At 39.3% G+C, this 21,807-nt stretch overlaps 1 protein-coding gene across 3 annotated transcripts in view; it reads right to left on the bottom strand.

Moving 5' to 3' along the window:
• Positions 1–14,164: 14,164 nt before the first annotated feature.
• LOC149173922 (protein NO VEIN-like) overlaps positions 14,165–21,807 on the bottom strand; it is a 252,536-nt gene continuing 244,893 nt past the window's right edge. For all 3 annotated transcript variants that reach the window (XM_089424786.1, XM_089424785.1, XM_089424787.1), the window contains 4 exons: positions 17,841–18,243; positions 17,091–17,420; positions 16,645–16,905; positions 14,165–15,680 (listed from right to left, as the gene is read on the bottom strand). In XM_089424786.1, the coding sequence (XP_089280912.1) occupies positions 14,502–15,680; positions 16,645–16,905; positions 17,091–17,420; positions 17,841–18,243 (2,173 nt within the window). In that variant the 3' untranslated portion in view covers positions 14,165–14,501. The remainder of the gene's footprint in view (positions 15,681–16,644; positions 16,906–17,090; positions 17,421–17,840; positions 18,244–21,807) is intronic.

Here is a 21,807-nt window from a genome sequence, read left to right as displayed (position 1 = left end):
TCGTGGACCAGCAAACAAACACCACAAGAAACAAGCGAAGGCACAGCGCACACAGAGCCGAACCGAACCAACAGCGAATGCAAGAATGGAGACCAACTCCTAGTTTCCCTCAACATGTGTGTAATGGCTACATTGGCGAAACCAAGGCCAGTACAAAGGGCAGGCCGAAACAATTAAAGTGCATTAAAACCTCACACCTAAAACTCTGTTTGTTTTATTCAGAAGATCTACGAAGTTAATCGGTCGTTGATACGTGTCCTTCCTCGATATTGCCACCAATTTTTGGTATCGGAGCAGGTTGTTCCTTTTTTCTCACTAAAGATGGAGGTAGGTAGAAGAGGTCGAGGTAGAGCCATCAGAAAAGTAGCAGATGAAGGGCTACGAGAAGAGATCAGGACCTTAACTACACGTTTGGCAGTAATGGAAGCAGGAAGGCGTAGAGATCCGGAAGGTGGGGATGACAGTGAGGAAGAAAACGCAGCGATGACAGATGGGTCAAATGAAGAGGGACCAGAGATTAAACTGTTGAGATTAGTTTCGTTGGCTAGTAGAAAGCCAAGACCGGAGCTTTCTAATTATGATGGCAGTGTGTCCACACATGCATTGTTGGATTGGATAAGTGGCATTGTTGGACTGGATAAGTGAACTAGATAAATATTTTGAATATGAAAAAATCAGCGAAGACAAGAAAATCAGGTTTGTTGTCACCAAATTGAAAGGACATGCAGCACTGTGGTGGGACAGTGTGCAGGCAAAAAGGAGAAGATTGAACAAACCATTGATTAAAAAATGGGACAGGATGATTGCTAGGATGAAGAGAAAATTTCTGCCTAAAACTTACCAAATTGCCCTTTATAGACAAGTACAGAACCTGAGGCAAAGAACGATGACCGTAAAGGAATATATTGAAGAATATTATAAAGTAAACTTGAGAGCTGGCTATGTTGAAGATACCCCGGAGAAAGCAGCGAGGTTTGTAAATGGTCTACGGATGGAGATCCAAGACGAAATTAGTATTCTTTCCCCTAAGACCATAGAGGAAGCCTATCAGAGTGCTTTGAAGGCAGGGGAAAAGATTGACAGGAAACAGAATGCCAGAAGAGGACATGGTTCTAGCAAAGGGAGGGGACAGTCCTTTGGCAGAGGTAGAACTGCCAATAGTAATGAAGAGGGCAACAGTTCGAAAACTTCGGGGCAGACAGAAAGAGAAGGTAACACCAGAGGAGGAACGCCATACCAGTGAGGAAGAGGTAATGGTAGAGGCAGAGGAAATGCCTATCAATGTTACAAGTGTCACAAGTGGGGACACAGGTCCTTTGAATGTCCTGAAAATGAACAAATTGGACAGAGGGGAGCATATGTTGCTCAGCCCGATGAAGCAGAGGCATCGCCACAAGAGGTGGAAAATATGCTTGAAATAGGGGAAGCCTTGGTGTTCAACAAGGTATTATTGAAACCAGCTAAGGAAGTAGCTAATCAGAGACAAAGGAAAGCATTGTTCTGGACTGCGTGCAAGTCACATGCGAAACGCTGCAAATTAATCATAGACAGTGGAAGTAATAATAACCTGGTGGCTACTGAAATGGTGGGGAAATTGGGTTTGAAGAAGTTGAAGCACCCAATTCCATATAGGGTGTCTTGGTTGCAGAAAGGACACCAATCGCTGGTCGATGAACAGTGCGAAGTAGAGTTTCATATTGGCAAGTACAAGGACAAGGTGACTTGTGATATCATGCTGATGGACGTGTGCCATATTCTGCTGGGCAGACCATCGCAGTATGATACGAAGGTCGTCCATGACGGGGAAACAAATTGTTACAAGTTTGTTAAAGATGGATAAAGCATACGCTAGTGCCCATGAAGGAAGGGGAAGTTGCAGAAACCAGTGGAGCAAAAGCATTACTATTAGGTGGAAAAAAGTTTCTGCAACAGATTGAGGACAATAAGGTAAAATACGCAGTTGTGCAAAGGCCAAAACCAGTATTGATACATACTGAAATCACTGACTTGCCTGAAGAGATACAAGACATGCTACAAGAATTTAGTGATATTATGGTAGATGATCTACCAGACAAATTACCACCAAAACGGAACATTAGTCACCATGTTGATTTCATTACAGGAGCCAGTTTGCCAAACAAAGTTGCTTACCGAATGAGTCTGAAGGAGAATGAGGAAATCAGGAAGCAGATGCAGGAGTTGTTGGATAAAGGGCTGATTCTGGAAAGTCTAAGCCCTTGTGTGGTTCCGACTGTTTTAGCTCCCAAGAAAGGAGGTGAGTGGCGGATGTACACTGATTCCCGGGCAATTAACAAGATCACTATCAAGTACAGGTTTCCTTTACCTCAGATGGATGATATGATGGATTGTTTGAGTGGAGCAACATACTTTTCAAAGATAGACTTGAAAAGCGGCTACCACCAAATCAGGATTCGAGAAGGTGACAAGTGGAAGACAACTTTCAAGACTAATGAGGGCTTATATGAATGGCTGGTTATACCATTTGGACCCCAGCACGTTCATGTGTTTGATGAACGAGATGCTGAAAGAATTCATTGGTAAATTTGTGATTGTATATCTAGATGATATACTTATATTCAGCAAAATGAAGGAAGAGCATTTTTGACATGTGAGGTATGTATTGGAAAAATTGTAGAGAAATAGATTACTGATAAATTTGAAGAAATGTTCTTTTTTCAAGAAAGAATTAGTTTAATTGGGATTTGTGATTTTCGAGAATGAACTAAAAATAGATCCAGAAAAGGTTGCAACCATAGTTAGCGGGTCATCTCCCAAGAGTTTGTTTGAGGTACGGAGTTTTCATGGATTGGCGAGTTTTTATCGAAAATTTATTAAAAATTTTAGTGGAATTTGTGCACCCATGGTGGACACCATTAAAAAGGCAAATCAACCTTTTCATTGGACAGAATCTGTTAGGATATTCCGACACATAGGATATAGTTAAGTTCAACTTGGTCTAGCATAGAGTTAGGTTAGAGTTAGGTAAAGTGTGTTTCTTTACCGTTGTACATTTTGTAACTTACAATCCGACGGTCACGATATGTAGTGATCCGACGGTTCACTCTCACCTCGGTATTACCGACACTTGATCCGTGGCTTGACACCCGATTGGTCCATGAGTTCTATTTAAAGCGCATGGAGGGTCATTGTTCGAGTAATCCGTGCATGAGAGAAGCTTATGTAAATTTTCATTCTTTGATTAATAAATTGTCTGTACCCACGTTGGGACAGGCCGTGGACTGTTTCCCTCCTTGCACTCTGAGGGTTTTAACCACGTCAAAAATACTGGTGTATTGATTTGAGATCTGGTTGTGAGCGGTGTCCTTTTGGTATTCTTTCTGAGGAACTTACCCTGTAAATTCCTACATGGTATCAGAGCTATTTGAGGGCCGCGTCCGTTGGTGATCCAAATCTGAAGCCGGTAGAACTGCATGCGGCTGTCGTTTCCTAGATCTGCTGTTTCTGACTGCTTTCGGGCCGAGAGGACTGCTCTGTTGCGTTCGGAGCATCTGTTTCAGTGAGGAACCCCTTTCGTTTCACGCGAAAAGGTTTCCGGTAGCCCTAGCTGCGTCATTTTTCAGATCGGGAGGTATACAGTGTTTTTTTTGCAGTTTACTGTCATTTTCTCTCTGCTTATTTCGGTTTCGGTTTATTTAGCCTTTTTTTTTTCCCGGATCTATACCTTTCATTTCTGCGTATGCTCTTTGCCCTGCGACTCTGTGCGATCTGGGCAAATCAGAAACAGAAAGAAAGGATTTTTCTCATGCGTATGCTCTTTTCCCTGCACCTTAGTGTGATCTTGGAAAATCAGAAACATTGAGAAAAATATTTAGTTTTTCGGTTAAAAGCTAACTTTGAGATTTTTTTTTAAAATTCTAGTTTTTTGGCTAAAGCTAACTTTGAGCCGTAAGGTTCGTTTTTCTTTGCATATTCGTGTTGGGTTTTGTGTTTTGTAGGGGAAAAGAGCCTTCCCAAGGCAAGCACGCAAATCGAGGCCCCCCCCCCCTCTCTCTCTCTCTCTCTCTCTCTCTCTCAAATATTTTGTATAGATCAATTGGTTCAAAGACTTTTTAAGAGAGTAGAGGTCTTGGGTTCAAGTCTCCATTTTGTGGGGGCGGATTTTTTCATTCCCGCACATTCGCGCACTTTGCCGGCAACGTCAACAATTTTTTTTCAAAAAGCCATAACTTCTTCATCCGGAAGCCTTTTTCAGAGCCGTTTTTTTTAAAACCGCCTATTTTTTCGAGATCTATCCATTGGACCACTTACTTTCAGCATCTTCAGCTTCAGTTTTTTTTCAAAAAAAATGGAAAGTCCATGCCAAGTCATTCTTGACAGCACTAACTACTTCCAATGGGTAGCCTACATGGGAGATTTACTTAGAAGTAAAGGTCTCTTCAGAATAGCCACAGACCAAGAGAAGAAACCCAAAGATGAAGACAAGGCCGAAAAATGGGAAAATAGACAAGATCAAGCACGTGGTTTGATAGGAATGTCTGTTTCTCCTGATCTTAGATTCCACATTGCAGAAATTGAAACTCCTCATGAAGCATTAGAAAAACTTGCTAAAGTTTTTGGGATTAAAAATGAAATTAGAGCCCATCAACTTGAGAATGAGTTGCTTACTTTGGATCCTAATAATTTTTCTTGCATTGAAGATTTCTTGTCCAAATTCAAGACCCTTAGATATCTCTTGGAAGGTGTTAAAGTTAAGAAAGAAGATGGTAACCTTATTTATTCCATCCTTACTAAGTTGGGACCAGCCTACTCTGTATTTGTTTCCACTTTCCATTCTACAAGGGAAGCTTTCATTTGTCAAGGCAAAGACTACAAACCCCCTTCCTTTGACTCCTTTTGTGATTCCTTAATAAGAGAACAAGAAAAACTCTTACACCTTGGTCTTCTTAATCTTGGAAACTCTTCCTCGAAAGCGTTAGCCGCCCAGCAGCAACCAAATTCAAAGAATCCTAAGAAGTCTTATCCTCAAAGGAATGGTCCTAAACCAACTCAGCCTCAAGATGAAAGATCATTTCAGCAAAATGACAAGACCAATAAAAACAAATGGAAGAAGACTGACAGACATTGTAACTTTTGTAATCGAGATGGCCACTTAGAATCTAAATGCTTTAAGAAGATGGAAGCCTTGGAAGCCGCAATGAAGAAACATAACATCCATCTGGAGCCTACTTCAACTTCAACTTCCGGAACGGCACTTTCTGCATGTCATCGTCAATCATCTCAGTCTGGTTATGCATTAAATGTATCTTCTTCTTCTTCTCATTCTCATGAGTGGCTCATTGATTCTGGAGCCTCTTGTCACATGGCCAAAAACCAAGCCATGTTTTCTTCTTTAAATGATTGTAACACCAAATATATATATGTTGGTGATGATAGATCTCTTAATGTTGTAGGGACTGGAACTGTTCATCTAGACAATGGTCAGTTCAATGATGTATTATGTGTTCCAAACTTATCCTGCAACCTTCTATCTGTCTATCAGATAACTCATTCAGGTGAAGGTAAAATTGTTGAATTTTCACCTCATGATGTTGTAATCAAGGATCTAAAAGATCCTAAACAGATTCTAGCTACTGGTCTTGCTGATGATTCCAAAAGGTTGTATAAGTTTCACAACTTTGGGTCATCCCATCTTCCCTCAGTATTTGTTGCTCATAATGATGAAGTGAGCAAACTTTGGCATGAGCGGTTTGGTCACTTAAACTATCGCTCCCTTCAGCATCTATGTAAAGAAAATATGGTGACAGGTCTTCCTATGGTATCTTGCAAAGATGGTGTTTGTTCCGGATGTGTACTCGGAAAACATCATCGGGACAGTTTTGACAAACGTGCCTCTTGGCACGCCTCAGCCCCTTTACAGCTTGTGCACAGTGATTTATGTGGTCCTCTTCCTGTTGCTTCATTCTCTGGCTGCAAGTACTTCTTAACTTTCATTGATGATTTCTCTAGACGCACTTGGGTATACTTCTTAAAACTCAAGAGCGAAGTATTTAGCACTTTTTTGGCCTTCAAAGCATTTGTTGAAAAACAATCTGGACATCAAATTCTTAAGCTAAGAACTGATAATGGTGGAGAATATGTTAAAAACGCATTCATCAACTTTTGCACCGAAAATGGAATTCAAATGCAACATACTGTTCCATACACTCCACAACAAAATGGTGTAGCTGAAAGGAAAAATCGCACCTTAAAGGAAATGGCTAATTGTATGCTGCAATCTAAAGGACTCAGTCTTAGTTTTTGGGCCGAAGCAATTAATTGTGCAAATTATATAATCAATCGCACTCCTACTAAGGTTCTAGAGAATATCACTCCAGAAGAAGCTTGGAGTTCCATTAAACCAGATGTAAGTCACTTTCGTGTGTTTGGAAGTGAAGCATGGGCCCATATTCCAGATGAAAAGCATAAAGCTTTAGAACCTAAGAGTGAGAAATGTACTTTTGTTGGATATTCTGAAGATGTAAAAGGTTATAGACTTATTCCATTTAAGTCCAAAAATGTTATCATTAGAAGAGATGTAAAATTTGATGAAAATAAATCGGCCTGCGAGCCTAGTCCGGCGGATGTGCCACCTCTTCCTATCTCTTCTATCTTTGAAAACATTTCTTCTTCTGATGATGAAAGCGAGGATGATAATCCTCCCCCACCTTCTCAGGATCCTCAACTTCCAAGATGGGTCTGTGCTACTCGGGATGCAGCAGGTGATCTTGCCGGTGATCCTACAGATCAGCGACGTACACGTTCTCAGTTTGAAAGAGCCTCTTCTTTACTGGCTCAAGCTCCAGTAAATCATGATCCTGACACTTTTGCAGAAGCTTCAGGCCATCCACATTGGGAAGCAGCTATGAATGAAGAATATCATTCATTGATGACAAATGATACATGGGATCTTGTTCCTCTACCAAAGGGACGCAAACTTGTTAGATGCAAATGGGTTTACAGAACCAAGTATGGACCAGATGGGAAAGTTGATAAACATAAGGCTCGTCTAGTTGCTAAGGGCTTTTCACAGGTTGAAGGCATTGACTACACTGAAACCTTCTCTCCAGTTGCCAAAATGAACTCTATCCGCCTTGTTCTTTCCCTTGCTGCCTCTTTAAAATGGGAAGTCCATCAAATGGATGTTAAATCTGCCTTCTTGCATGGGGACTTGCAGGAAGAAATCTATATGGAACAACCCATTGGCTTCATACAAACAGACTCCAGCCTCGTTTGTCGACTTAAGAAATCCCTTTATGGCCTCAAGCAAGCTCCTCGGGCTTGGTATGCCAAAATGGATAGCTTTCTTTTAGAATCTGGCTTTTCTAGGTGTCATTCTGACAATACTGTCTACACCAAGAAAGTGGGCAACTCTCTTATCATCCTTGTTCTTTATGTTGATGATCTTATTCTTACTGGTAGTGATCCCAACCTTATAAACCATGTGAAGTCCAGCCTTAAAAAGAAATTTGAAATGACAGACTTAGGACACTTACACTATTTTCTCGGTCTTCAAGTCTTGCAATCCCAAGAAGGTATTTTCCTTTCCCAGTCCAAGTATGCTTGTGATATTCTTCGTCATTTTCACATGGAAGACTGTAAGCCAGCCCCTTCTCCCTTTCAGTCTGGAGTCAAACTTTCAGTCTCTTGTACTTCTCCTGAAGTTGATGCTACCTTATACCGTCAACTTGTCGGAAAACTCTTGTATTTAACCCATACTCGTCCTGATCTTTCCTTTGCTGTTGGCCTTGTTGCTCGTTTTATGCAAAACCCCCGTGAAAGTCATTGGAAAGCAGCTAAAAGAATACTTCGTTATGTTCGAGGTACAGTACAGTTTGGGATTCATTACAGTGCCAAAGCAGCTCCTCTGTTAGTTGGTTTCACTGATTCTGATTGGGCTGGTGACCTTGATGATCGGAAGTCTACTGCCGGTTATGTCTTCACTCTTGGTTCAGGACCTATTACATGGGCTTGTAAGAAACAGGCTGCCATTTCTCTTTCGTCAGCAGAAGCAGAGTATCGTGGTGCCGTGGAAGCTAGTAAGGAAGCCTTGTGGCTTCGTCAGATCCTATCAGAGTTTGGCTTTGAGCAGCAACATCCAACCACACTTTGGTGTGATAATCAAAGTGCCATTCAGCTATGCAAAGATCCAGTCCAGCATCAGCGCAGCAAACACATTGAACTACACATGCACTTCATCAGAAAGCTCATTCATGACCATGTTCTTGAAGTGCAATATTGTCCAACGGATGATCAGGTTGCAGACATCTTCACAAAGGCTCTCACAGAGGCGAAGTTCACTAAACTTCGATATATGCTTGGAGTTCAGGAAGTTGTCACTAAGGGGGGATAGGCTCTAGTGCCTCCTTCCTTCTCCTATTGTGTCATATTTGTAAATCCTTCAATCCTATCCCAAGTTGTTCTTAAGGGGGGATGTTAGGATATTCCGACACATAGGATATAGTTAAGTTCAACTTGGTCTAGCATAGAGTTAGGTTAGAGTTAGGTAAAGTGTGTTTCTTTACCGTTGTACATTTTGTAACTTACAATCCGACGGTCACGATATGTAGTGATCCGACGGTTCACTCTCACCTCGGTATTACCGACACTTGATCCGTGGCTTGACACCCGATTGGTCCATGAGTTCTATTTAAAGCGCATGGAGGGTCATTGTTCGAGTAATCCGTGCATGAGAGAAGCTTATGTAAATTTTCATTCTTTGATTAATAAATTGTCTGTACCCACGTTGGGACAAGCCGTGGACTGTTTCCCTCCTTGCACTCTGAGGGTTTTAACCACGTCAAAAATACTGGTGTATTGATTTGAGATCTGGTTGTGAGCGGTGTCCTTTTGGTATTCTTTCTGAGGAACTTACCCTGTAAATTCCTACAGAATCAGCGAAGAAGAGTTTTCAGCTGCTCAAAAAGAAGATCATTGAAAAACCAATTTTAAGATTACCAGACTTTAACAAACTTTTTCAAGTTCGTTGTGATGCCAATGGGACACAGATTGGTGCAGTACTCAACCAAGAAGACAAGCCAGTAGCCTACTTCAGTGAGAAATTAAATGAGAGTGAGAAAAGTACACGTTTTATGACAAAGAATTTTATGTAGTGGTCCAAGCACTAAAGCATTGGAGACATTATCTACTAGCCAATGAATTTGTCTTATTTTCAGACAATTCTGCATTACAGTATATTATGCAACAGCATAAGCTGAACCATAAACATGCGAAGTGAGTGGAGTACTTGCAAAGTTTTACATTTATGTTGAAGCACATCAGCGGTCAAGCCAATAAAGTGGCAGGTGCATTAAGCAGGAGGAATTTGAACCTACAGGAAAGTATGATACAAGTATTAGGATTTGAACATCTTAAGGACTTGTATGAAACAGATGCAGATTTTAAGGAAGCCTATGAAGCTTGCCAAAATCCACTATTGAGGGATAACAGTTCATAGTTGGACTATAATATGCAGGAAGGGTTGTTGTTCAAAGGAGGGCAGTTGTGTATCCCGGAATGTTCTATGCGAGAGAACTTAATCCAAGAAAAGCATAATGGAGGTTTAGCCGAGCATTTTGGCATAGACAAGACCTTGGATCAGTTGAACCACTTTTATTATTGGCCAAAGATGCGTAGAGATGTACAGAGGTTTGTGACTAGATGCAAAGTGTGTCAGCTTGCAAAGGGACACAGCCAGAACACAGAGTTGTATACGCCCTTACCTATTCCGAACAAACCAGTAAACTCAGTTAGTTTAGACTTTGTCTTAGGTCTGTCGAAGACACGGCAGGGATTCAATTCCATCATAGTGGTGGAAGATCGTTTCACCAAAATGGCACATTTCATTCCTTGCAGAAAAACTAGTGATGCCAAACATGTAGCACACTTGTTTTTCACAGAGATAGTCAGATTACATGGCTTGCCGGAGTCTATTATTTCGGACCGAGACGTAAATTTTACGGGTCATTTTTTGCGAACCTTATGGAAAAAGTTAGACACCAAACTGAACTTCAGCTCAGCTTATCACCCGCAGACCGATGGGCAAACCAAAGTGGTGAACCGAAGTCTGGGAAATCTACTAAGGAGTCTGGTTGGTGAAAATTCTTGACAATGGGACCGTGTACTAGCACAAGCGGAATTTGCTTATAACGATTCGCCCAACAGAAGCACAGGCAGTAGTCCTTTCCAAATCCTGTACAAAATGCACCCACGTGGAGTACATGAGTTGCGGGATTTAGGTAAGTTGGAGCGCAGGAGTGCTGATGGTGAAGATTTCGCAAAGGCAATCAGTGATCTTCATGAACAGGTAAAATTAAAATTACAAGACAACAGCCAAAGATACAAACAAAAAGCAGATTTGAAAAGGCAGGACGTGCAACTCAATGTAGGGGCCCTGGTACTAGCACACCTACGCAATGAGAGGTTTTCTAAAGGCGAATACAACAAGTTACAATTGAAGAAAATTGGGCCTTGCAGGATTCTTCGAAAGTTTTCTGCAAACGCTTATGAGTTGCAGTTACCTCCAGGTATAGGAATCTCGCCCATTTTTAATGTGGCAGATATGTACCCATACATTGTTGTTAATGAAGAAGACAGTTCAGAAAGATGAACACGGAACACCCAGAATGAGAACAACTCGTGGATTAAACAGATGCCCCCAGCAAAGCCTTTAGAGATCGAACAGATCCTAGACACCTAGGTGGCTAGACGGACTCAAAGAAAAGAATATTTGTGGTACTTAATCAAGTGGAAGGGCCATCCTTTTGAAGATAGTTCTTGGTTAAATGTTGGCGATTCAAAACGCTGGGTACTCTATTGAAGAGCTCATGGACAGGAGCCATGAGTTTAATTTACCCCGGGAGCCTGATATAGGAGCATCCCACTGAAAAGGCGACAACTGGAAATGATTTTTTATTTCGGCTGGAAAGGAAGAAAAACATTTCGAATTTTGTTTTATTTTTGTTTTACTTAAATTAACACTGATACAGCCATTGTCCTTCAAAAATTAAGCAAGCAAGTAAAATAGGATTAGTTAAGAGTATGTTTAAAGAAATTGTTAGATAATTGTAAGGTAACTGAAGGACAGTTCCTCAACTGTAAGAGACTGCTAGTAAGGCATTAAAAGCAAAACCAGATCCTCCCTGTGAGGGAGGCTACCATCCAAAGAGAAGAAAGCACACAGAAATTGAAATTACAATTTTCTTGAGTATATATGAAAGCAAATGAATTTAACATCTCTGTCAAAGACAGACAATTTCTGCTTTTCTTGTGCATTAGTGTTTCAGATATTGTTTTAAAGCAAAATAGTGAAGTATTTCATTAAGAGGCCAAATGACATCAACAGAAACCTCATGACTGAAGGCATTTCAGACCAAGAACCAAACAAAGGCAAAGCCAGCAAAGAAATCACATTCTTTCTCAAAAACCCAGGGACATTCACATTCAAGATTTAATCACACCTGTGCATTTGTTACATTTCAAAATTTAACAGTTCAATATACATTTATGAAACCAAAACAGTAGAAGGTTTCAAAACCCACAAGCACCGAAAACAACATTATGCAGGCCAAGACTAGCCCAACAGCGAAGGTGTAAAACCCACGAAGCCATACAAAATATACGGAGAAAACGAAACCCCAAGGGTTATGCCTAACTAAGGATAATGAAAGCAAAAACCACAAGACAATCACGGAGGGATCCTACCTTGTCTCCCAAGCTGCAAAGACTCCCAAGGACGAGGTCGTGGAGCAGCATTCTCCAAGCATGACCTGCACATCACCACAAAAACAAAACAGGTAGTCAAAAACCGTAAAGGAAGACAAAATAAAGTGATAGAGAACAGATAAAAGAAGGGAAGAGCAGAGGTTTACCTGGAAAAAGCATATCTCCGAGCCAGAGGACGAGAACTAACTCTCTCGCCAGAGGGTTTCTCTCAACAAGAACGCCATTGATAAGTTTACATGCTCACCAAGGGGCCAGAGGGTTAGAATCACGAAAACAATATGAGAGAATGAAACCAGAACAAAAAAATTACCTGAAGTAGTGTTTGTTGAGCCACCCACAAAAGTAGCAAGGGAAGAACCTGTCTGCCAGATCAACACTAGACCCAAGATCGAAAATCACCACGAGCAGAATAAAAATGAAGCATAAGCCTGGCAACAAAGAATAAATAAAACAACTTGCAGATTGAAAGTGGACCTGAAGCCTCCATGGACCAACAAACAAACCACCACAAGAAACAAACGAAGGCACAGCGCACACAGAGACGAACTGGACCAACAACGAATGTAAGAATGAAGATCGACTCCTAGTTTCCCTCGACAGGTGTGTAATGGCTACATTTGTGAAACCAAGGCCAGTACAAAGGGCGGGCCGAAACAATTAAAGTGCATTAAAACCTCACACCTAAAACCCTGTTTGTTTTATTCAGAAGAGCTACGAAGTTAAACGGTCGTTGATACATCCTTCCTCGATATTACCACCAGTCTGCCTCTTCATCTGGTCCTGATGATGAATCACACTTGTTGGTTCGAAACGCATCAGCCAAAAAATTCTCTCATGTGATTTCTACCAAAAGAATTTGTTTAAAATATCAAAGTTATTTAAAAAAAAGTTTGAGTTATTAAAAAGAAAATTCAATAACCCTAGATTCAAGACAGTTTCACCAAGCTAATTATTCAGGTTGAAATGCTAATGCCCCGAGTTACATATGCCGAGATGACAAATGCAAACTGAAAGAAACTGTCAACAATAAGCTTCGAGGACAAAGCTTCTGAAGGAAGGGGCTATGTTATGAATATAATTCATAACAAGTAAATAAATACAATAAATGTAAGTATTAAATAATCAAATATTGATTATGTTAAATAGTCATTAAGTTAAGTGAAAAGGCATGTCTAAAACACATGTCCAGTCACGAAAAGACACCTGCTTAAGTATATATATGTGGGTCACCATTATAACATTCATCACTATTAATAAATTATTATTTTCAAATACCTTTTGTGTATTTTTACATTCAAGTCAATAAGCATTCAAGTCAATAAGCTATCAGTTTTGATGCTTCACTCACTAAATAGAAGTCAAATTTAATAGACTTGCGAAATAATGCTGAAGATGGAACGGGTATGTAATAATCAGTGTAAAGAGTGGTTATAAATGGTTCCTTTTCTATATAATTACTAATTAGGCAAGAATTTAAAGGATTACATACAAATATTATAAAAATTACATGTAAAATAACTTCGTAATTGTACAAGTATGGCCGATGATACAAATTCATAGATGGAGAGCGTAAAACAATCAAAAGATGCACACAAAACTTACATATTCCAAAGATTTGTATGCCTCTAAACCATTCGATTAGAGAAGACACAATATTCAAGAGGACGTTTTCGATTACAAAATAAGAACCTCGCTATGAAAACAATCAGGAAAGTACGAGACTATTTTCAAAAATACAAAGAAACAACATTGTCGATAACATTTATCAGATGGGAAAGAATCATAGGTGAAGAGTGAAAAATAATCAAAAGATGCACAATAATCTTACATATTCAAAAGAATTTTATGCCTCTAAACAATTCGATTATAGAATGCACAATATTTAAAAGGGCGTTTAAGATAACAAAATAAGAGCCTCAAATGAGATAGTAAAAACATTAGTATGAGAATAGATTGAAATATACCAGAAAGGAATTGTCAATGATGTTTATCAATAAATTCCACCGCTCCATAGTGATTTGGATTTTATATGCAGCAATGGATTATCCATTATTGTTTTACTTGACACTCTAGTCTTTGGTCCAGCTTGAGGTTAGTCCTAAAATCATCCAAATCCAAAAGGATTATGGACTATGTTTTACCTCTATGGTTGAAGCCTTGTGAATAAAGACCACGTTGTCAAAATGCATTTGTCAAGGCATGTGTACAGCGATTTGCATTAGCTGCTAAAATTGAACCACTGACCATAGACTATAACCAAAGCTCCCTTTCAACCATCTATTGCAAGGACTCAATCATTGTACTAGCAGTTTTCCAAGACAATGGGAATTATATTAAAGTCACCATGAAGACAGTTTTTTCCATTTGATACAAATACCCTGCAACAGAACAGAGGACTAAAGGATCATCTGCCATTCAATAGTGTCACTTTTTGTTTCCACAAAAATTGGCTTAGATTCTATTAAAAATCAGGTATAAAGAATTAATGACAAAAGAAAATCAACCTCACATTGTTAACAATATAAATCCAATTGTTAATAGAGATCAACTAGATGCCTTAAACATTCTGCAGAGTTGCTTTCACAAATTGCCTGTTATTAGGTGAATGCTTCCTCTTTCTTAATTGTTTACGTAAGTCAAAATCTCCTTTGATATATAATTCACAGATTCGTGCCAAAAGGTTTAGTAGTAATAGAACCTTTTGATTGCCATAGTGGATTTAACATTCTAGATTTACAAAGTCGGAAGCTTCAATCTCCTCACTCTCTCTGGGGAATGAAGGTGACTTCTGGAAGAGCACAGTTCTTATTGATGGGCATCAAAATGGCAAGCTTTATAATTTTCTGTTGGTAGAGCTTTATAGGATTTGCTAGCATAACAAACTTTACATATGGACTGCTACCCAAAAACACCCTAATTATGGTGAAGCAATCACTGTTTTTGCTTGCAAAGTCCCACTCTCGGTTGGTTATCTCAAACCAATCTTTATTTTCTGACCTCGTTGCCTTTACTTCTATGAATTCTTTCTTGCCATCCTCTTTGCTGACAACCATGTCAAAAGCTGAACCAGTTTCCCCATTTTCATTTACCCAGTTCACAGATGTGGGACCATACTTGTCAGATAAATACTTGTAAACAACACGTTCTCCTAATCTACCAGTGACCTGCCGCTGCTCATCATCAGCTACACCCAAGCATAGTTGATTCCTGTTACTGAAGACGTTACATGTGCCCATATCCATTTCATTGGGGGCAAACAATTTGTATGATTTGTCACTAACATCGGCACTTTCAAGTCCTGTTGTAGATAACCCCAGAAAATTATTATCATTACCAGTAAGATCACTATCCCCACCAAATTTAACCCTTTTCGTGTCCATGTCCTGTTCAGACTTTGAATCATATGGAATTGTAGTAACGGCAGAAGCTGAATAAGTATCTGTGACCTGATCACTTTCACATGCATTGTTTGTTTTAGAGACAGTAGAGTTGCGTATAACATTGTTATGTTCATGTCTCACAAAATCTTGATTTATGCCTGAATTTCCTGCTTGTGCCAGTACCCCATCTCTAGATTTTGGAACTCCTTTCCAAGTTGTTGGGGGCCAACTAGCATCAGCACTAATCTTTTGCAGCTTCTTAGTTGTCAACTTATTTTCAGGAAAGGTTGGATTTGACAGTTTTGAATGATTGTCAATCTCATCTCCTCTATGTTCGCAAAACCAGGTTAACTCTTCCAGAGGAAGCTTGGGGATTGTCTGTGCATTCAGAATAAAGGATTCTGTCTGTTCCTCAGTAGACCCAGATTCTGCCATGATAGTTATCAGATGAAGGAAATTTACCAGCTGAAGATCCACACATCCATTGAAGAAAAGACGTGATAATTCTGAGTAAATTCCAGAAAAATCAGCCATTCGAGACACATATAAGGTGCTTCCCTGCAATAACAATACAAACCATACAAGTTACAAATTGAACTACTTTGTGAACATGTTTGAAACCCAGATTCAGTTTAAGTGTCAAATTATGTCTACAGCTAAGGCATGCAGATTGATAACTTTGATATCTCGATTAATGAACTTGACCAAAATTTAAAGATAAAAACGTGAAAAAGAACTAATCTACAAAAAACTGCCAAGGCCCTTTTGTGCTTGCTAAATGAGCTGAAGAAAAAACACCACCTAATTATTAATCACTTATTAAACCAAAGCTTGTTATCTATTTGAGAAAGACACTCAAAGATAATATCACTTCATTGGTATTTCCCTTTGCTAGAAAACCATGGATGCCCTATTCCTTTAATACTGGTAAATATCATGCTCGAGATTTAAGAGAATCCTATATGATCAGAGAGTTGAAAAAAAAAATCCCTCTACTGCAGTTTGACAAAACAGCAGGATGGATCTATGTCAAAAGGAATTGTAAAACATAATATAAGAAAAAGCAAGATGAGACATCCAAACAAGAGAAATAATTCCACCTCACAATCTCTGATGTGCAATGCCACCCTTACTTTAATCAATGTTTTGAAGAAACTAAGATTTCCACAACAATACCCTAATTTTATAGCTATACCAACAGTGGGACTTAAAGAAAGGATGTCTTCTAATCAGTAGACAAAATGCCACTTAGTCAGAAGCATTGTCTAGAATACAAGGAAGTGTAAAGATTAATCTCAATAGCATTTCCTTTTTCTTTCAGTTTGTCATCTCAAAAATTAGTTTGTCTTTAAATCACTCATTGCCATCAGCATGTCCTTGCTACGGTGGGTCCTTTCACAGGCTAGGAAATCAAATATAATATGCTAATTAACAAATTAGCTAATGCTTTTACAAAATGAGATTTCATTGCATCTTCTATCTTCTAATAAATTATAAAAAACGCAAGAGTACCCCATCCAACCTGCAAGAGACAGGTACACTCATGCCTTTTGTTTGAAACAGTGTGACAGCCTTGTAAAGTGTGCCTGTAAAATAGTTCCTCAACCACCAAAAACCGCAATTGATTTAATTGATTGTTAAAGATATTGTCCTTTAGTGCACAGTATACTTCAGGATGCATGCTGTACAGATATCTTTGAGCATAAGGAAGAATCCAGTTAATGAGTGATAAAAGTTTCTTGTTGTCTTGAACACCATAAAATATTGCCTCACGAACCACCACCTGGAGATAAAATATGATGTTCTTCTTAGAATTATGTTAAGTCACTAAGTGCTTAGATAATAAGCTTGTGAACTGAGAGCAATGTAAGTACACCATTCAACCCCACCATTAAATTATCTGACAGGACAGACATAAGCTGAAAGAAAAATAAAAATTAATGCGATTGAAATATTTAAAAAGCAAACCTCTGAAAGTGAAGGGATTCCCATTGCACGTATAAAAGTTATAAGTTTACTTTGAACTCCATCTTTTGCCTTGGTCTTATTGTGCTTACCCCCAGCATCTATGCATAAGAAATGAACTCCATTACAGTGCTCAAATTGTTTACCGAGGTCTGCATCATCATACCAGCAAACAATGCCAAATTTTGGATGGAGTGAAACCCATTTGTCCTGCATAGTTGGAAGAACCGAATTGCCTGAGTCATGTAAAGAGTCTTTCCATCGTGAAATTTCCTTGCAGTTCACCCGCTGAGACTCGATATCCTCAGCCCACAGGTAAAATACCTGCATAACCTGCAACAAATGAGAATAATAAAATTATGTGTTGATTGAAGATATAAACTAATATTAAGCAGATCTATACTTCTTACAAATAAAATACTAGCATTATCTAATACACTTGGGGTGCTGATATGCATCACACATCTATTTTCCATTTTTGCTTTTTGTGTGTATAGATGCAACCATGCATATGTATATTTGCATCTTTATATCAGATACACAGTCTCAATGTGTTTGTCTCATTACACAAATCAATCGTAGGATTAGTATGGCCCCCTAAAATTCTACTTTTGCCAACATGTTTACACTGTTTGATGTTCACTACTAGGTTTACACACAGTAGGTTCACATTAGCACAAGCATAGAAAGATCCTTACTTTAGACAAAAAGACATAAAAAACCATTTCATCCCTACATGGGCAGTGGGATTACCTCCTCATACACTTTTGATGGTAAAGCAATACTTGCAAGATGCTTCAGTATCCTTAGATAACCATCAAAATCGGGGCTTGTTTGTACACGGCAATCATCTACAAAAAAACTATGAAGATTTGGATAAATCTCGCACAAGACTCGACAGCACATCTGATCAATGACAGGAATCTTAGTAGAGGATCGTGTTCCCTTTATTAACAGATCAAGACAGCCAGTTGGATCTCTCCAGTAAACTTGATCAAGTAGCAGAAACATTCCTGGGGTAACCGATTCCTGATTTGAGTCATCCATGAGTGGCACAAAAATAGAAGGATTCAATCTGAAATGGGTAACTATTTCGTCCCTGCATGTGTCCATCCTAGTCGAAAGGAATGAGTATAGTCTTCCCATCTGAGAAGTGCTAGATACACACAAGAAAAAATAAGTATTAGACATTGAAGCGACTTGAATAATATGCAATTCAGCATGACTTTCATGATTCATCTACATCCTGCAAGATGGCAGCGAAGGGATATTAGCTAATACAAGATGCTAAAGCCTAAAAAAATGATGTCAATCTTCAGATAGATTTCCAACAATATGACATCTTTCATGTCATATACACATCTAATCTAAGAAAAAATATATGTTCTGTATGATGCGTACACAGTAAAGGACGTATTCCCACTGCATACTTATTGATCAAGTGTCAACAATTTCCACATTCAACCTAACATTTACAAAATGTAAAAAAAGATGCTTAAAGCCTTCGGTTGTGCAACAAAATCAACCTTCAATAATCAAAGGAATAACTTTTTAATAATGTGTAAAAAATGTGGATAGCAGATAGTGAAATTAAATTTTACAATGTCCATGAAGGACCAAAAAGAGGTCAATGAGATTGCAAAGAACAGTAATGAACGACAGTAATTAGGATTTTCCAGAGCATATCCAGAAACAAGAAAGCAAAGTCCACAACCTAGATCAGAAAAAGTGTAGACAAGAAGAAACAAAGGAAATAAACCCTAGATTGTGAAGTTACTAATATATCAAAAGAAAACATTCATGCAGAAAGAGAAAGTGACTAGGTCATGAGTAGAAGGTCCAGAAAGAGCAATACCCAAGTCAAAGGAGGAACCATCATCCCTATCCATAAAATGTGCCAATGATAAGTTTGATAATGTCACTGGATAGTCACCTGGGCCCCAGACTAAGAATGTTGACAAAGAGCAACATTTTTGTCAGAAGAGGATAAGTGTCAACCACCATGGACATGTCAATGTTGAGCCTGATAATGTCCTCTAGAGTGTTGCCAGGACTAAGAGGACCCATCTGTTCCTGGGAAGGAGTTGGGAACCCCTCCCTATAACTCTCTAGGGGGGGCCTGTTCAGAATAACCACACTGAGAACAAGCAAGGGATGCAGTCTCTCGACACTGGCTGCTGGATCAAGGTGATTGAGCGATAGTGCTAAACACGAAATTTGAAACACATGAAACATGGTTTGCATTGCTTGTATCCGATTGTGCCCTGTGACTGATCACCTATTCTTTGTAGCCAGTTAAATTCAACACAACAACAATGGCAGGGTAGAACAAAAGCATAGACAACCAAGGATAACGATTCAAAGTAAATCTGGAAACTTTTCCAGTTGCACAATTTCTTATGAGCAATTATTCCATTGTAGCACATAAGTTTTGCACACCCAGGAGGTATCAAGTAGAACCAGTGTTCCATGGGGACGCATCGGGTGGGGGGCATGTTCCCCATGTCTCCCATGCTCCCAGGACAGGGAGCGCCTGGGGAAATGTTTCCCCATGTTTCATCATTTTACTTAAAATTTTAACATTGCCGCTAATTGTTTACGGATGTTTGAGAGCGGTTCCAACTTCCAACCTCATTGGATTTCATATGGAGAAAGTAGAATTTTAGATCCAACTCAAAATCCAGCAGATTCAACAGTTTTCAGGATTTCAGAATTGGGCAGATTGCAACATTTCCATTGGATTTTATCATGTATGAAGGTATTGAACTAGCATTTAATCAAGAGCACTGTTACCCACCAAAATGGGTAACCCCATATGAGAAAATTTTTCTTCAACATTTGACAGCCAACCAGCAGCCTCCACCAACCACCTTTAGCTAATGATATACCACGTGCTTCCACCACTTGCATCATCCACGAGCTTCTCACCCATCCAGCATTAGCACTTGGACAAAGGTGGGCTGCTTATACTTGTTTGTGTTTAGGCATTTAATATGGATTATAGGGTGATCTAGAAGATTGATGGACCTTGGCCACATTCTTGTTCTCTCATGTAACTAGGGGGGTTAATTTTTGACCCTAGTCCAATGGGACCTCTCATGAGGCCCTTTGGGTTATAGGAGGGGCACTACTTGGGAAGCCATGACTGAGACAACATGTTCTATCTTTCTTCCCTATATCATACTTCACATCTTCCATTCTACATTTGAAATGTCCCCAAATTTTGGATTACTAGGCGAGTTGGTTAGGAGGGTTTTCCAGAGCTTGTGTCAACCTAGTCACAGGAGCAGGATTACTCCATTGGTGGGCCCAGAGGGTTTTAGAGGAGTTTTATGGATCTGACTAGGATCACTTACCATATTATATCATCGAGAACAATCCCGCACGGTTTGCTCTTGGTTCCATTGCATTCCAACAATTTCCGTAAAATGGCATTAATAACAGGATATTCTAATTATTTATGCTTAAGGTGTTGTTTAAGGCCGATTACTTGGAGAAACACCTTAGTGTAATAGCTCGTTGGAATCGGGGTAAAAAGACCTTCAAGGCAAAATAATGAAAATGGGATTTGGGTGGCCAGTGTCACCACAAAGGCGAATTAAGCATTTTCCTACATTAAAAGTGACTTTAATTAGTTTATAAAAGTCACTTTGTTAGATAAAGAAAGGAAAAGTGCTTTTAAATATTTAATTGGAGGGAAAAGGTAAGCGAGTTATAAAAAAACAAAAAGGTAAGAAAAAAGGAAAAGTTGGAGGTGAAAAGACAATCCTAAACTCATTTAATGAGGAAAATGAGGAGACTCTCCTCATTTGTGCATTTTGGGAGTTTAGAAAAATACCTATTGGAGAGAGTTTGAAGGAGATGCTGAGGGTTTGGAAGCCTAGCCTCCATAGCAGACTTCAGTGTTGAAACTAGACACCCTAGTTTGGGATTCAAAGTGAAATCACTCAGATTTCACCGTCATAATTTAAAAGAGAAAAAGATTTACAGGAGATTTGAACTAGAAGAGGTGTTATCAATTGAATCTCTGATTCATTTTTGTCATTCTTCATTTTTCAAGGAGCAGGCTTAAGCCAAATCTGAAGCCATTCCTACCGGTGGAGAAGGACAAGATTTCCTCACATTTTTGTTAGCTGAATCCTCTAGACAATGGTAGAACGTGTTCTGGAGTTGGAGGCACAAGTTTCTCTATTCCTGGAGGCTGAGTCACTCTGCTCTCTTTTCTTGGGTCAAAATTTGTCTTCATAGAGGCAGAGTTTCCTTCATTGACAGAAAATGATTTCACTGCTAAACAAAGATTTGATGGCTGTGATAAATAATAGATTCCTGGTCTCAAGAAGCACAAAATTCCTCCTTGAATGATTGTCTGTAGGTATTATTGGATACTGTGCAAGTTTCTTAGCTGGCGGAAGCAATGGGCACTGGAATAATTGTTTTCCCTATCTCTGGTTGAGGCCGTGAGCCATCCCTTAGGATTGCTGGTGCATTTGGAGGGACAACAACATAAAACTGAACCCTTCATTGCTATCCTGCCGCGTGAAGCCATTTCTGAACAGAGATCAACATCTGGAGAGCAGAACTGAACTGGTGGGATTGCTGGGCTTGTACACCATGGGCTGCATATAATGCTGTAGCTCTGAAGGCAGTGTGTGGGTTGTTTGAAGGGATGTTCCTATGATTACTCTCACTGCAAGAATAAAAGGGCTGAGCATTCCCCAAA

The sequence above is a fragment of the Pinus tabuliformis genome, chromosome 4_2, assembly GCF_031772625.1.
Source record: "Pinus tabuliformis cultivar Carrire ecotype Pingquan chromosome 4_2, CPIR1, whole genome shotgun sequence".
Classification (NCBI taxonomy): domain Eukaryota; kingdom Viridiplantae; phylum Streptophyta; class Pinopsida; order Pinales; family Pinaceae; genus Pinus; species Pinus tabuliformis.
Note: the sequence above shows the minus strand (reverse complement) of the source record. Positions and strands in the feature narration are given on the sequence as shown.